Here is a 14,729-nt window from a genome sequence, read left to right on the forward strand (position 1 = left end):
ATGTTCATATTGAATGTCCTAACATGTAGCATAACCACATTGAATATTGTCACAAACTGTAATCCACCTTCAATTTTTATGATGTTTTTTTTAGGGGAGAGGCCCCGAATGACCTAGAAACTCATATTAGTCAAAGCGATCGGTACAGATTATTGATAGCCCCATGTAAAAAAAAAGATAATAGATAGCCCCCTAAAGAATTAGGCAATACAACATGTGATAAGGGGTGGCCCGATCTTCTCAGTAAGAACGGTGGTGATGATAATCACGGGATGAACACAGCGGAGAATCACGGATGATGAAATGGATGATAACTTGTATGACGCAACAAGATCTCTCGATTGGTCCCTGTCGCCAATGCAACAGCTCTCAACCCTGCAAGATATTCGCAACTCCACACACTTGCGCACGTAGCCGCCGACCACGAAGCGATAAGTTGCAATCTTCTAATTCCCAATGGAACAGCAGATCACACAAGACTTTCAGATCCACACCAAATCAAGCAATATGGTGTAGGAAATTCAATAGTTTTGCAGAGCAAAAAACTAAGAACTAGAGTTTATCTTAAACGTGGTCTAAAGCAACTTTGGGGGCGCCCTGGGCACTTATATAGGCGTCCGGGACAACCTCAGGTCGAAAAAGTACGAAAATAACCGACCCAGAATAGATTTGGTCGAGACAGACTCGGACTCGGCCGGTCAGGGGGCCGGTCGACCGGGCCTGGGACCGGGCTGGCCGGTTCAAACCGGGCCAGTGACCGGGTGCCGACCGGGCGGGGGAAGTGTCACGCAGTAACCCTCCCGGTTGGCATCAACAGAACATCCGGTTGGCGCCGGGACGTGGCTGACGTACCGCCCGGTTGGACCGGGCCAGGGACCGGGCGCGCTGGCGTCGCGGCCGGTCTGACCGGGTGCTGGACCGGCCTGGACTTTGGCTTCTCCTCTCGCGCATGCCTCCCGCTCCTCCCTCGCGCGTCCATGGGGTATCTTCATGTCCAGCTCCATGTCCAGCTTCATGTCCATCTTCACGTCCAGCTGCTTCTCTCCTCCTCGTGCGATGCTTGTCTCCTCTTCATACCTGATTATACATAAGTAACAGGACTTAGGCAGTATAAAGTTCTCATCAATCAAAGTATGGTTTAGGAACAAGTTCACCTGTTGTTTAAGTGGCTTCGCACGAGGCCTTGTAATAGGTCCAATCCGAACTTCATTGGACTTGAGCTTCACAGCAGCTTGATGTCTACGTTCCCCCTCCTTTCCTGTAGACAGTGTTGGGCCCCCAAGAGCAGAGGTTTGTAGAACAGCAGCAAGTTTTCCCTTAAGTGGATCACCCAAGGTTTATCGAACTCAGGGAGGAAGAGGTCAAAGATATCCCTCTCATGCAACCCTGCAACCACAAAGCTAGAAGTCTCTTGTGTCCCCAACACACCTAATAGGTGCACTAGTTCGGCGAAGAGATAGTGAAATACAGGTGGTATGAATAAATATGAGCAGTAGTAACGGCGTGTAGTTGATGGTGGTAATATGGTAGCAGTAGTAACGCAGCAGTAGTAACGCAGTAAAACAGTAAACAAGCAGCGATAGCAGTATTTAGGAACAAGGCCTAGGGATTACACTTTCACTAGTGGACACTCTCAACATTGATCACATAACAGAATAGATAAATGCATACTCTACACTTTTGTTGGATGATGAACACATTGCGTAGGATTACACGAACCCTCAATGCCGGAGTTAACAAGCTCCACAATAATGCTCATGTTTTAGTAACCTTTAGTGTAAGATAGATCAACAGACTAAACCAAGTACTAGCATAGCATGCACACCGTAACCTTCATGCATATGTAAGAGGAATAGATCACATCAATATTATCATAGCAATAGTTAACTTCGCAATCTACAAGAGATCATGATCATAGCATAAACCAAGTACTAACACGGTGCACACACTGTCGCCTTTACACACGTGCAAGAGGAATAGAACTACTTTAATAACTTTGCTAGAGTAGCACATAGATAGTAGTGATACAAGCTCATATGAATCTCAATCATGTAAAGCAGCTCATGAGATTATTGTATTGAGGTACATGGGAGAGAGATGAACCACATAGCTACCGGTACAGCCCCGAGCCTCGATGGAGAACTACTCCCTCCTCATGGGAGCAGCAGCGGTGATGAAGATGGCGGTGGAGATGGCAGCGGTGTCGATGGAGAAGCCTTCCGGGGGCACTTCCCCACTCCGGCAGGGTGCCGGAACAGAGATTCCTGTCCCCCAGATCTTGGCTTCGCGATGGCGGCGGCTCTGGAAGGTTTTCCGTATCGTGGTTCTTTCTGTCGATGTTTTTAGGTCACGAAGGCTTATATGGGTGAAGAATCGGAGTCGGAGGGGCCACGGGCTGCCCACACCATAGGGGGGCGCCCCCCCTGGCCGCGTCGGGGTGTGGTGTGGGCCCCCCTGGCACCTCTCTGGCCCTTCTCCGGTGCTCTGGAAGCTTCGCGAAATTATAAGATCCCCGGAATTGATTTCGTCCGATTCCGAAAATATTTCCTTACTAGGATTTCTGAAACCAAAAACAGCAGAAAACAGCAACTGGCCTTTCGGCATCTCGTCAATAGGTTAGTTCCGGAAAACGCATAAAAATGATATAAAGTGTGAACAAAACATGTTGGTATTGTCATAAAACAAGCATGGAACATCCGAAATTATAGATACGTTGGAGACGTATCAGCATCCCCAAGCTTAGTTCCTACTCGTCCTCGAGTAGGTAAACGATAAAAGATAATTTCTGAGGTGACATGCTACCAACATAATCTTAATCATACTATTGTAAAGCATATGAGATGAATGCAGCGATTCAAAACAATGTTAATGCAATGAGTAAACAATTGAATCATATAGCAAAGACTTTTCATGAATAGTACTTTCAAGACAAGCATCAATAAGTCTTGCATAAGAGTTACTCATAAAGCAATAAATTCTTAGTAGAGACATTGAAGCAACACTATGGAAGATAAAGTTTAAGCAGTTGCTTTCAACTTGTAACATGTATATCTCATGGATAGTTGTCAATGCAAAGCAATATAACAAGTGCAATAAGCAAGTATGTAAGAATCAATGCACAGTTCACACAAATGTTTGCTTCTTGAGGTGGAGAAAGATAGGTGAACTGACTCAACATAAAAGTAAAGAGAATGGTCCTTCAAAGAGGAAAGCATTGATTGCTATATTTGTGCTAGAGCTTTTATTTTTAAAACACGAAACAATTTTGTCAACGGTAGTAATAAAGCATATGAGTTATGTACATTATATCTTACAAGTTGCAAGTCTCATGCATAGTATACTAATAGTGCCCGCACCTTGTCCTAATTAACTTGGACTACCGGATCTTTGCAATGCACATGTTTTGACCAAGTGTCACAATGGGGTACCTCCATGCTGCCTGTACAAAGGTCTAAGGAGAAAGCTCGCATTTTGGATTTCTCGCTTTTGATTATTCTCAACTTAGACATCCATACCGGGACAACATGGACAACAGATAATGGACTCCTCTTTAATGCATAAGCATGTGGCAACAATTATTATTCTCATATGAGATTGAGGATATATGTCCAAACTGAAACTTCCACCATGAATCATGGCTTTAGTTAGCGGCCCAAAGTTCTTCTCTAACAATATGCATGCTCCAACCATGAAGGTGGTAGATCTCTCTTGCTTCAGACAAGACGGACATGCATAGCAACTCACATGATATCCAACAAAGAATAGTTGATGGCGTCCCCAGAAACATGGTTATCGCTCAACAAGCAACTTAATAAGAGATAAAGTGCATAAGTACATATTCAATACCATAATAGTTTTTAAGCTATTTGTCCCATGAGCTATATATTGCAAGGGTGAATGATGGAATTTTAAAGGTAGCACTCAAGCAATTTACTTTGGAATGGCGGATAAATACCATGTAGTAGGTAGGTATGGTGGACACAAATGGCATAGTGGTTGGCTCAAGTATTTTGGATGCATGAGAAGTATTCCCTCTCGATACAAGGTTTAGGCTAGCAAGGTTATTTGAAACAAACACAAGCACGAACTAGTACAGCAAAACTCACATAAAAGACATATTACAAGCATTATAAGACTATACATCGTCTTCCTTGTTGTTCAAACACCTCACTAGAAAATATCTAGACTCTAGAGAAACCACTCATGCAAACCAAATTTTAACAAGCTCTATGTATTTCTTCACTAATAGGTGCAAGGTATATGATGCAAGAGCTTAAATAAGAGCACAACAATTGCCAAATATCAAGTTATTCAAGACATCATACCAATTACTACATGTGGCATTTTCCAATTCCAACCATATAAAAATGAACGAAGCAGTTTTAACCTTCGCCATGAACACTAAAAGATAGAGCTAAGAACACATGTGTTCATATGAACCAGCGGAGCGTGTCTCTCTCCCACACAAGCATTTATTCCAACAAAAACAAAAACAAAAACAAAAGCACACAGACGCTCCAAGTAAAGTACATAAGATGTGGCCGAATAAAAATATAGTTTCAAGAGAAGGAACCTGATAATTTGTCGATGAAGAAGGGGATGCCTTGGGCATCCCCAAGCTTAGATGCTTGAGTCTTCTTGAAATATGCAGGGATGAACCACGGGGGCATCCCCAAGCTTAGAGCTTTCACTCTCCTTGATCATAATATATCATCCTCCTCTCTTGACCCTTGAAAACTTCCTCCACACCAAACTTTAAGCAAACTCATTAGAGGGTTAGTGCATAATCAAAAACTCACATGTTCAGAGGTGACACAATCATTCTTAACACTTCTGGTCATTGCTCAAAGCTACTGGGAGGTAATGGAACAAAGAAATCCACCCAACACAGCGAAAGAAGCAATGCGAAATAAAAGGCAGAATCTGTCAAAAACAGAACAGTCCGTAAAGACGAATTTTAAAATGGCACCAGACTTGCTCAAATGGAAAAACTCAAAACTAATGAAAGTTGCGTACATATCTGAGGATCACTCACGTAAATTGGCATAATTTTCTGAGTTACCTACAGAGAATTAGACCCAGATTCGTGACAGACAGCAATGCTGTTTCTGCGCAGCAATCCAAATCTAGCATCAACTTTACCATAGAGACTTTACTTGGCACAAAAACATGATAAGGAGAGGTTGCTACAGTAGTAAACAACTTCCAAGACACAAATATAAAACAAAGTACTGTAGCAAAATAAACACATGGGTTATCTCCCAAGAAGTTCTTTCTTTATAGCCATTAAGATGGGCTCAGCAGTTTTAATGATGCATTTGCAAGAGATAGTATTTGAAGCAAAAGAGAGCTTCAAGAGGCAAATTCAAAACACATTTAAGTCTAACATGCTTCCTATGAAGAGGAATCTTGTACACAAATGAATTCATGAAGAACAAAGTGACAAGCATAAGAGGATAAAACACGAGTAACTTCAAGATTCTCAACATAAAGAGGGGAAACTTAATATTATTGAAATGCATATAACCATATTTCCCTCTCTCATAATAACTTTCAGTAGCATCATTGATGAAATCCACAATATACCCATCACTTAAAACATTCTTATCATGGTTCATATGCATAGAAGTATCATTAAATTTGGCATAAGAAGAGTTATTCTCATTAATAGTAATTGGAGTAAGATTATTATCAAGAATTTGAACATGGTAAACAAATTGCATATTAAGGGAATTGTTTTTGGTAACCCAATCATGACTATGACAAGTTTCATAAGGATAGTTAGAACCTATATCATAGCATTCTTTGTAATGAACAGTGTCATCATAAGAAATAGAATAGTTATCTTTCACAATCGGTTTATCTGTGTCCACACCATTATTGTTATTAGAAGGAGATGTATCAAGAACATAATGACCAGTAGCTAAAGGATTTTCAAACACCTCTTCCCCAAGCTTAGAGCTTTCTATATCATTATGGGAGGAAGCATGGATAGTACTGACACTATGGCAATTATTATCATCATTTTCAGAATTAGTTTCCCAGAGATTTGTAATATCAAAAGTAGTATGCTCATTCAAATCATGATCGCTAATGTATGTAAAGGGCATAGGAAGATCATCGTATTCAGATTCATTGTCACAATAATCATTAGGAGCAACATACTTACGGTTACCTAGCGTTATCTCATTCACGCGGGGATACGCCGTTACCTCTTTCTTTTTATTCTCCTTCTTCTTCTTCTTCTTCGTTCCCTTTTTCTTCTTCTTCTCTTCCTTCTCCTCGTTCCCTTCTTTAGGAGGAAGAGGTTTGAAGGGTGGCTTGTCCGCATAACCTGATTTACTTTCAGAAACAATAGAAGAAACTTGGGAGGATCCCTCCTTTTCATTAATTAGTTGAAAACACACAGCGGTCCTATCATATTTTGGCAAGGTGTCATCTTCTAAAATATTTTGTATGTAAGTATTTGTATGGCTATTATCAATGCAATAAGAAAAACACCCATGAAGGACATCATCAATATCAAGATCACTCATATGTAACAAAGAGATTTTTCTCGACAGTTCTTCACACCCCAAAAATAGAGTAAGTTCATCATGCTGATTAGGAGTAATTTCATCATCACAATACAAATTTGCAGCACTCATTGGGTTCAAATTATCATTGGAGGAGCATTGAAAATTAAAATGACCCACTTCATGGCAAACTTCACAAATAAAAGGATAGAGGGCACAAACTTTTTTACCAAGACCATCTAGAGCCGTAAACCACTTTCTAGTTTTTTCATTAGCATGATGGATACAATATTCATCTTTGATTTGATTAATTCCACAAGGTCTATGTATTCCACAAAAATTAACATGCTTATAGGAAATAACATTCTTAGGAGTTTGAGCATGCTCATTACAATAATTAACAACAATTTCATTCTTCATGCAAGCCTCTTTAAAAGGTTCATGATACTTATCAAAATTCTTTTTAGGCAATTCAAAATGAGAAGCAAAGGCTTTATAAAAATTTGCAGCAACTTGAGGGTCAAGACCATAAGTAGCACTCATATTTCGAAATTCATCGGTATCCATAAAAGTTTCAATGCATTCATAATCATAATTTATACCTGACTCTTTACCTTTGTCGTTCTCCCAATCTTCAGCGTTCTCCTTAATCCGATCAAGAAGGTCCCTTTTAAACTCTTCTTTGTTGCGCGTGAATGATCCAGAACAAGTAGCATCCAGCAAAGTCTTATCTTGAAGAGAAAGTCTCGCATAGAAATTATCAATAATGATATTACCTGGAAGCTCATGATTGGGGCATTTGAGCATTAAAGACTTCAATCTCTCCCATGCTTGGGCAATACTCTCTCCATCATGAGGCCAGAAATTATATATTCGGTTTCGGTCTTTGTGAATTTCACTTGGAGGATAGAATTTAGAATAAAATAGATGCACAATATCCTTCCAATCAAGAGAATGCTCATCCTTCAGCAGTTTATGCCAATGCGCCGCTTTACCAGACAACGACATAGAGAATAATTTCTTCTTCACTTCATCCATAGAGATACCTGCACACTTGAATAACCCGCATAATTCATGCAAAAACAGTAAATGATCTCCAGGATGCACAGTTCCATCCCCTTCATAGCGGTTATCCATAACACGTTCAATAATTTTCATAGGTATTTTATATGGGATACTTTTAGTAGGTGCATTTAAAATATCACAAGCATCATTAGAGTTATCGCATATGGGAGATAAAGTGTTATCAGAGCAAATTTTCTCACCTGAAGATGGGAAGCTAAAAAGATCACAGAAACTAGCTTCCCCAAGCTTAGACTTCTCCATAGCATTAGCAGTAATTGCATTCATACTAATAACATCGCTACTAGCATGCGAATAAGGTTCCATTGGTTTTTTAATGTTTGCACCAAACAATTCTAAATCAGGAAAAAGATTAAAAAGCTCACTAATTTTTTTGTTGTTTTCCATTATGCCTAACTAGTGAAAATAAAAACAAGAAACAAAAAGATGCAATTGCAGGATCTAAAGGAAATAGCTTCGAGCACAAACACAATGGCGCCAGAAAAGTACTGTTACCTGGAACCGGAGTATGAGTGCCTTTTTACCTTTCCTCCCCGGCAACGGCGCCAGAAAATAGCTTGATGTCTACGTTCCCCCTCCTTTCCTGTAGACAGTGTTGGGCCCCCAAGAGCAGAGGTTTGTAGAACAGCAGCAAGTTTTCCCTTAAGTGGATCACCCAAGGTTTATCGAACTCAGGGAGGAAGAGGTCAAAGATATCCCTCTCATGCAACCCTGCAACCACAAAGCTAGAAGTCTCTTGTGTCCCCAACACACCTAATAGGTGCACTAGTTCGGCAAAGAGATAGTGAAATACAGGTGGTATGAATAAATATGAGCAGTAGTAACGGCGTGTAGTTGATGGTGGTAATATGGTAGCAGTAGTAACGCAGCAGTAACGCGATAAAACAAGAAACAAGCAGCGATAGCAGTATTTAGGAACAAGGCCTAGGGATTACACTTCCACTAGTGGACACTCTCAACATTGATCACATAACAGAATAGATAAATGCATACTCTACACTTTTGTTGGATGATGAACACATTGCGTAGGATTACACGAACCCTCAATGCCGGAGTTAACAAGCTCCACAATAATGCTCATGTTTTAGTAACCTTTAGTGTAAGATAGATCAACAGACTAAACCAAGTACTAGCATAGCATGCACACCGTAACCTTCATGCATATGTAGGAGGAATAGATCACATCAATATTATCATAGCAATAGTTAACTTCGCAATCTACAAGAGATCATGATCATAGCATAAACCAAGTACTAACACGGTGCACACACTGTCGCCTTTACACACGTGCAAGAGGAATAGAACTACTTTAATAACTTTGCTAGAGTAGCACATAGATAGTAGTGATACAAGCTCATATGAATCTCAATCATGTAAAGCAGCTCATGAGATTATTGTATTGAGGTACATGGGAGAGAGATGAACCACATAGCTACCGGTACAGCCCCGAGCCTCGATGGAGAACTACTCCCTCCTCATGGGAGCAGCAGCGGTGATGAAGATGGCGGTGGAGATGGCAGCGGTGTCGATGGAGAAGCCTTCCGGGGGCACTTCCCCACTCCGGCAGGGTGCCGGAACAGAGATTCCTGTCCCCCAGATCTTGGCTTCGCGATGGCGGCGGCTCTGGAAGGTTTTCCGTATCGTGGTTCTTTCTGTCGATGTTTTTAGGTCACGAAGGCTTATATGGGCGAAGAATCGGAGTCGGAGGGGCCACGGGCTGCCCACACCATAGGGCCCCCCCCTGGCCGCGCCGGGGTGTGGTGTGGGCCCCCCTGGCACCTCTCTGGCCCTTCTCCGGTGCTCTGGAAGCTTCGCGAAATTATAAGATCCCCGGAATTGATTTCGTCCGATTCCGAAAATATTTCCTTACTAGGATTTCTGAAACCAAAAACAGCAGAAAACAGCAACTGGCCTTTCGGCATCTCGTCAATAGGTTAGTTCCGGAAAACGCATAAAAATGATATAAAGTGTGAACAAAACATGTTGGTATTGTCATAAAACAAGCATGGAACATCGGAAATTATAGATACGTTGGAGACGTATCACAGCTTCATCTTCATTTGGTAATGACGGAGGTAGTAGTGTGGTAGCAATGTCCTCATCAACATGAGCCTTCAAATTACAACAAGGATCATGAAACCTTCGAGAAAACGTGATCCAGTCATTGGTAGCCATCGCCGATCGGAGACCTCTAGCATCGGGAACCATCGTCGCTGCGGGGGGACTTGCCACCTGGGGCTTCTCATTCCGGAGTGGGGTCGATGTAGATCCTCATGCAGAGGACGAGAAGGCGACGAAGAACTGCTTGTCGGCTTAGAGTGGCCCCATTTTCCAATGGAAGCCCCGATGTCACCTCGCAGCGCTGACGAGCTCCAGCAGAAGAAGCTTCCAACTTACGTGTCGTCGCACGCCTGCATACTCTCTATCAAACTCTAGACCAAGAAACTCCATGCCATTCTCTTGTTCCCCTATCTATCACGACGACCACAAAGGGGGATTAGTGGAGAACCCTCAAATCTTTGTGATTGAGGTCGACACTCGAGCTTTATTGATGGGGATGCAGAGGCAACTTCGTTCCTTGCCATCTCCGACCACCGGAGGTTAGCAACAAACAAAAGCACCACCGCCTTCAGCTTGGAGCAGCTTGTTAGCTCCAGCAGAAGCCACCCCAATGGCATAATGCCATACCGACAACTAGGCCAAACTCTACCGCTACACCTATAGTATACATACCAACCACCCTTCCCCCTCCATCCCTGCAGGCAAGGCCGCCGGATAGGGGAGGGGAGCAATCGTAGCACACCTGGCGACTCTCAAGCTGAAAATAAGAGAGAGAGAGAGAGAGAGAGAGAGAGAGAGAGAGAGAGAGAGAGAGAGAGAGAGAGAGAGAGAGAGAGAGAAATGTGTGGTATTGAACATGTATGTAACACGGTGCATTGTATTCTTCTTAGAGGCATCGCTTTTGGAGAATTTGAGTTTCATGTTTTATCTTATTGGTGTTTGTACTCCTACTAGAAGGAATAGATCATTGCAGCGGGACTTTTCTTCTTTAGCCTCTTTTTTTTTGGGGGGGGGGGGGGGGGCAGTGTGCATCCATAGTATCATTAAGATATTGCGTTGTTGCATAAGATTGGTGTAATTGGTATGTTCAGGATATTAATATATTCACTTTATAAAAAAATGTAACACACTTTGTTACTTTTCGAGCATATTTGTAATTGCTAAAAGAACATCCAGAAATTCCCTCTCTATGAGATCTTGTGACAAATCTCACACTAACTTTGAGTACATCTTCGATAACTATTCAAGTAGGATGAGTATGCCGCTTAACCCGCTGGGAATCCTACCAGAAAAGCCCACTTAACTTCTTTGTGGGCAGCCCAACTTGCACCGACGAGATAAAAAAAAACCACGCCCATTGTCCCGCTTACATCCTCCTTGATTAGGCGTAAGCAGCGCAAACTAGCTATATATGTGGACTCCCGTGGACTTCGCAAATTAATCCCCCGTTTAAGCCCGACAGGCAAGATCAGGTGGGATACGGGCATCCCGTGTCTGTCCCACTTGCATCGTTAATCGTAGGGCAGCTCAAACCCTACATTGCATATCCCCTACTTTAGAAAATTTGGACAACAAAGTCCCAATTCGGTTGGACCGATCGTGAACCTACCCACCTCACAAAGTTGGGAGACCCATTGTCTCCACCCTATTTCCCCTCTAGGTGTAGGGAGATAATAGAGAGGCTCCTGCCTTCCCCAAATCCTCCTTCCACAACCACCTTGACATTTCATTCCCGGCACCGACCACCATTTGAGCTCATCATCACCGGCCACCTTAACTTCTTGCGAGAGCTTGCCAAGATATGGTGAAAGCTCGTTGCCACCGCTAGCCAGAGTTCTCCAGACTTGGCGGACCTTGAGGCATTATCGCCGCCGTCTCCCTTTTTTGTTCTTTTCCAGGAGGAGATTTTAGAGACAATAGTTGGAGCCTTGCCCTGGCAAGGAGCCTGTCTACTTGGGTTTTAGGGGGTACATTTAGAAAATGTGATTGGAGTTGCTCTTAAACCATTATTTTCGCGCTGCATGCAAAGCGGGAGCCTGCCACGGAGCCTGTCTACTTGGGTTTTAGGGAGTACATTTAGAAAACGTGATTGGAGTTGCTCTTAAATCATTATTTTCGTGCTCTCGCGCTGCGCAAAGCGGGAGCCTGTGATGTTGTCAAATGGAAGGGAAAGTAATACTTTTTATTTTTTCGATAGAGGGAATATATGGGAAAGTAAGACATGAAGAAAGGGTGCTGATTTTCGCTGTCTGACAAGTGATGAACTATGACGCCCCTCTGAGAACTCTGTTGAAGATGTTGCCCGAAAGTCTATCGGTGTATGTATGTTGAGCAATTAAGGGGTCGTAAAATTGAGATCATACACTATGCATATAAATGAAAGTAATCATACATCAATGTGAAGAAAGAATGTGTACAATGTCACCAAAGAAGAAGGAAAAAAAGAGAGAAATATCTACTAGAGAAGCAGTAAGACAGAAAGATAAAACATGGAACAGGCTCAAAGACATAAACACATCGCAGCAGCAAAACTACACGTACGCGTGGCCCAGCGCAAAGCACACGGCGTACGATCGAGTGAAGTCCGATCCGCTTATAGCTGCAGGCCGGTGCCGTTGGTCCCGTTGCCGTAACCAGACGACTGGTTGCGCTTGCGCCGCCGCAGGACGATGACCCAGGTGATGGCCTCGAGGACGAGCGCGACGCCGCCGAGGATGGCGATGATGACGATGTAGCCCGTCTTCCAGCCGGTGGCCGGCTTGAGGATGTTGAGCCCCTTGAAGATGTTGACGATGGCGAGGACGATGACGGAGTAGCCGATGGAGTGGTGGTAGACGTTCCAGTACACCCTGTACTTGTGCTTGGGGTTCGGCCTCATGAACAGAGCAAACACCTGGGCTGTGGCGAGGGAGAAGATGGCGATGCCAATGTTGCGGTGGGGATTGTAAGTGAGGCCGGCGGACTCGCTGCCAAGCTTGAGGCCAAGGCCCCAGCCGCCGACGCCGAGGGCGTACCCGGAGATCTGGCAGGTGATGTGGAGGTAGAACCACGCCGGGTCGGCGGCCTCGAAGACGCGGAGGTAGCGGGCAATCATGGCGCCGAGGGGGATCAGGATGCCCCATCCGACAGCGTTCAGCACACCGTGAAGCTGTTACATGTGAAACAGAGTTTGATTAGATACAGTTTTACAAACATGTAGTGAAATGAAAAACATTGGTCGTTCAGACAAATACTAAGCTGAAAAGTTCCACATATTGTATTCTTTTTCGAGGTCATCCTCTTGAGCCTGTGTTAGTAGTGCTAGTTTTGAGTTTGTTTTTAGTACCTTACCTACTTAGGGGGTCTATAGAAAGGCTTAGAGGATCCTAAAGTGTCAGTTTATGTTGGAATTGCTTTGCTCTTTTCTTTACAGCTCAAGCAAATAAGCTTGAAAGAAAGTGCTTTTATTTGAGTGGAAATGAAAGAAGAAATCGTCTATCTAGACAGAGTATGTGTATTATTCGGTCCATGCTTGCCCTTCTAGGTCCTTTAGATCTATATCCATCTTACTATCGAAAAGGGTTTTAGCGGCTAACTGCATTAGTATAAATTATAGTTCTAGTTCAGTTGGGTTGGTGAAAATTCAAAGGTTGGTGCAGGTGCAGCCACCCTAGCTAATAAGGTTGTTGCTTCTCAGAGTTGAGTTTGACCATCTTTAGTCTAGGAAAGCATGATCAAGAAAGGAGATAAGTTCATCGTCACCCCTATCACCAAGAACCAACCACAACATTTTCTTTGGGCAGGTTTTATCTGTAACGTCCAAGTGGGCAAATTAATAGACTAGTCGAATTGCTATCACATTTTCGGTCAGCTCCAAGTATACATAGACTGAAAATCATCGACCATGACATGTTGAAAACTCAACGTTGCCGTCATCTAACACTTATCTGAACTTACCTAACATCTAGACAGCGAACGGAGACAATCTAGCATTGAATGGTTCAAGAAATCCAAAGTATACTAGTACTGTTCATTTCTCCTTGTTTACTAAAATAAAAACAATTTAGTTCGTAGGAACTAAAAATAAAATCATGCAAGCTGGAGATGATAGCTAGCTAGAGGGAGATTGCAGGCGGGGTGGAGAAGAAACTCACGTTACGGCGGTGGAGCCTGGAGTTGGAGGCGGCGGTGCTGGCACCGGAGAGGAAGTCCAAATTCTGCATGCCGAGGACGTTCTGCCCCGTTAAGTCGTGCGGCAGGATGGAGCCGCCGTTGCTGGGCCCGGCCTGCCACACGGTGTTCTGCGAGCTGGAGTTGCTGGGCAGCGCCACGGTGGCGTAGATGGTGTAGGCGCCGCCGCTGTACTCGGCGCTGGCCGGGACGGGCACGGCGAAGCTGAGGGATTGGTTGGTCAGGCTGGGCGACGTGGTCGCCAGGATAGTGGTGAGCACGGAGACGACGCCGCTGGCGTCCTGCGAGGCGACGAAGACGTTGCTGCCTGCCATGCGGGTGTTGGTGGGGTTGATGCCCCAGCCGACCCACCCGGTGGTGCTGGACGGCGCCCGGAAGGCGATGTCGGCGGTGCCGTTCTCGGCGTGGTACGTCCAGTGCAGGCTGGCGCCGAGCACGGGGAGCGCGTTGCACTTGAGGAACGTCCGGCCGCCCGTGAAGGTCGCGGTGAGGCAGGTCTGCGCCGTGGCGCCTCCGGCCGCGAGGAGGAGCACCAGGAGGGGGAGCCACGCCGGGAAGTGGGCTGGCCGCGCCATGGCAGAGCTGGTCCTGTCCTGCGTAGATGGAATAATGGAGCGTGTGTTGGCGGCGCTTTCTTTGAGGAGCTGTATCGATGGAGGTGCGAGATGGAATGCGGCCGGAGGTGATGATCGATGCAGGTGGCGAGGGGAGGGAGAAGGTATTTGTAATGGCGACGTGGGGGCGAGGCGCGCGGTTGTTGGGGGAGGTTGCCGTGCGGGTGGAAGCTTCCAGGTTGATTAATGGTTAACTTTAGTGTGGCGTTTGCGCGACATGGTCTTGGCTCGCTGCTGAATAACCGAGTACAGTTCATTCGGGGACAAGTATCTGTTGAAACTTCAA

At 44.3% G+C, this 14,729-nt stretch overlaps 1 protein-coding gene across 1 annotated transcript; it reads right to left on the bottom strand.

Moving 5' to 3' along the window:
* Positions 1–12,010: 12,010 nt before the first annotated feature.
* LOC127297092 (cytochrome b561 and DOMON domain-containing protein At5g47530-like) lies at positions 12,011–14,521 on the bottom strand. The gene is made up of 2 exons (XM_051327352.2): positions 13,793–14,521; positions 12,011–12,807 (listed from the first exon to the last, which is right to left on the bottom strand). Exons 1-2 carry the CDS (start codon positions 14,402–14,404, stop codon positions 12,253–12,255), a joined length of 1,167 nt encoding a protein of 388 aa, XP_051183312.1. The 5' UTR covers positions 14,405–14,521; the 3' UTR covers positions 12,011–12,252.
* Between the last annotated feature and the right edge of the window lie 208 nt (positions 14,522–14,729).

This window comes from Lolium perenne, chromosome 4 (genome assembly GCF_019359855.2).
Source record: "Lolium perenne isolate Kyuss_39 chromosome 4, Kyuss_2.0, whole genome shotgun sequence".
Taxonomy (NCBI): domain Eukaryota; kingdom Viridiplantae; phylum Streptophyta; class Magnoliopsida; order Poales; family Poaceae; genus Lolium; species Lolium perenne.

What these genes read in the sequence shown, in the direction of transcription:
- LOC127297092 (XM_051327352.2), bottom strand. Translation starts at nt 14,404, where the DNA reads ATGGCGCGGCCAGCCCACTTCCCGGCGTGGCTCCCCCTCCTGGTGCTC. An exon ending in CCAGGCTCCACCGCCGTAAC is followed by an intron (nt 12,808 to 13,792) that starts GTGAGTTTCTTC and finishes CACATGTAACAG; the next exon opens with CTTCACGGTGTGCTGAACGC.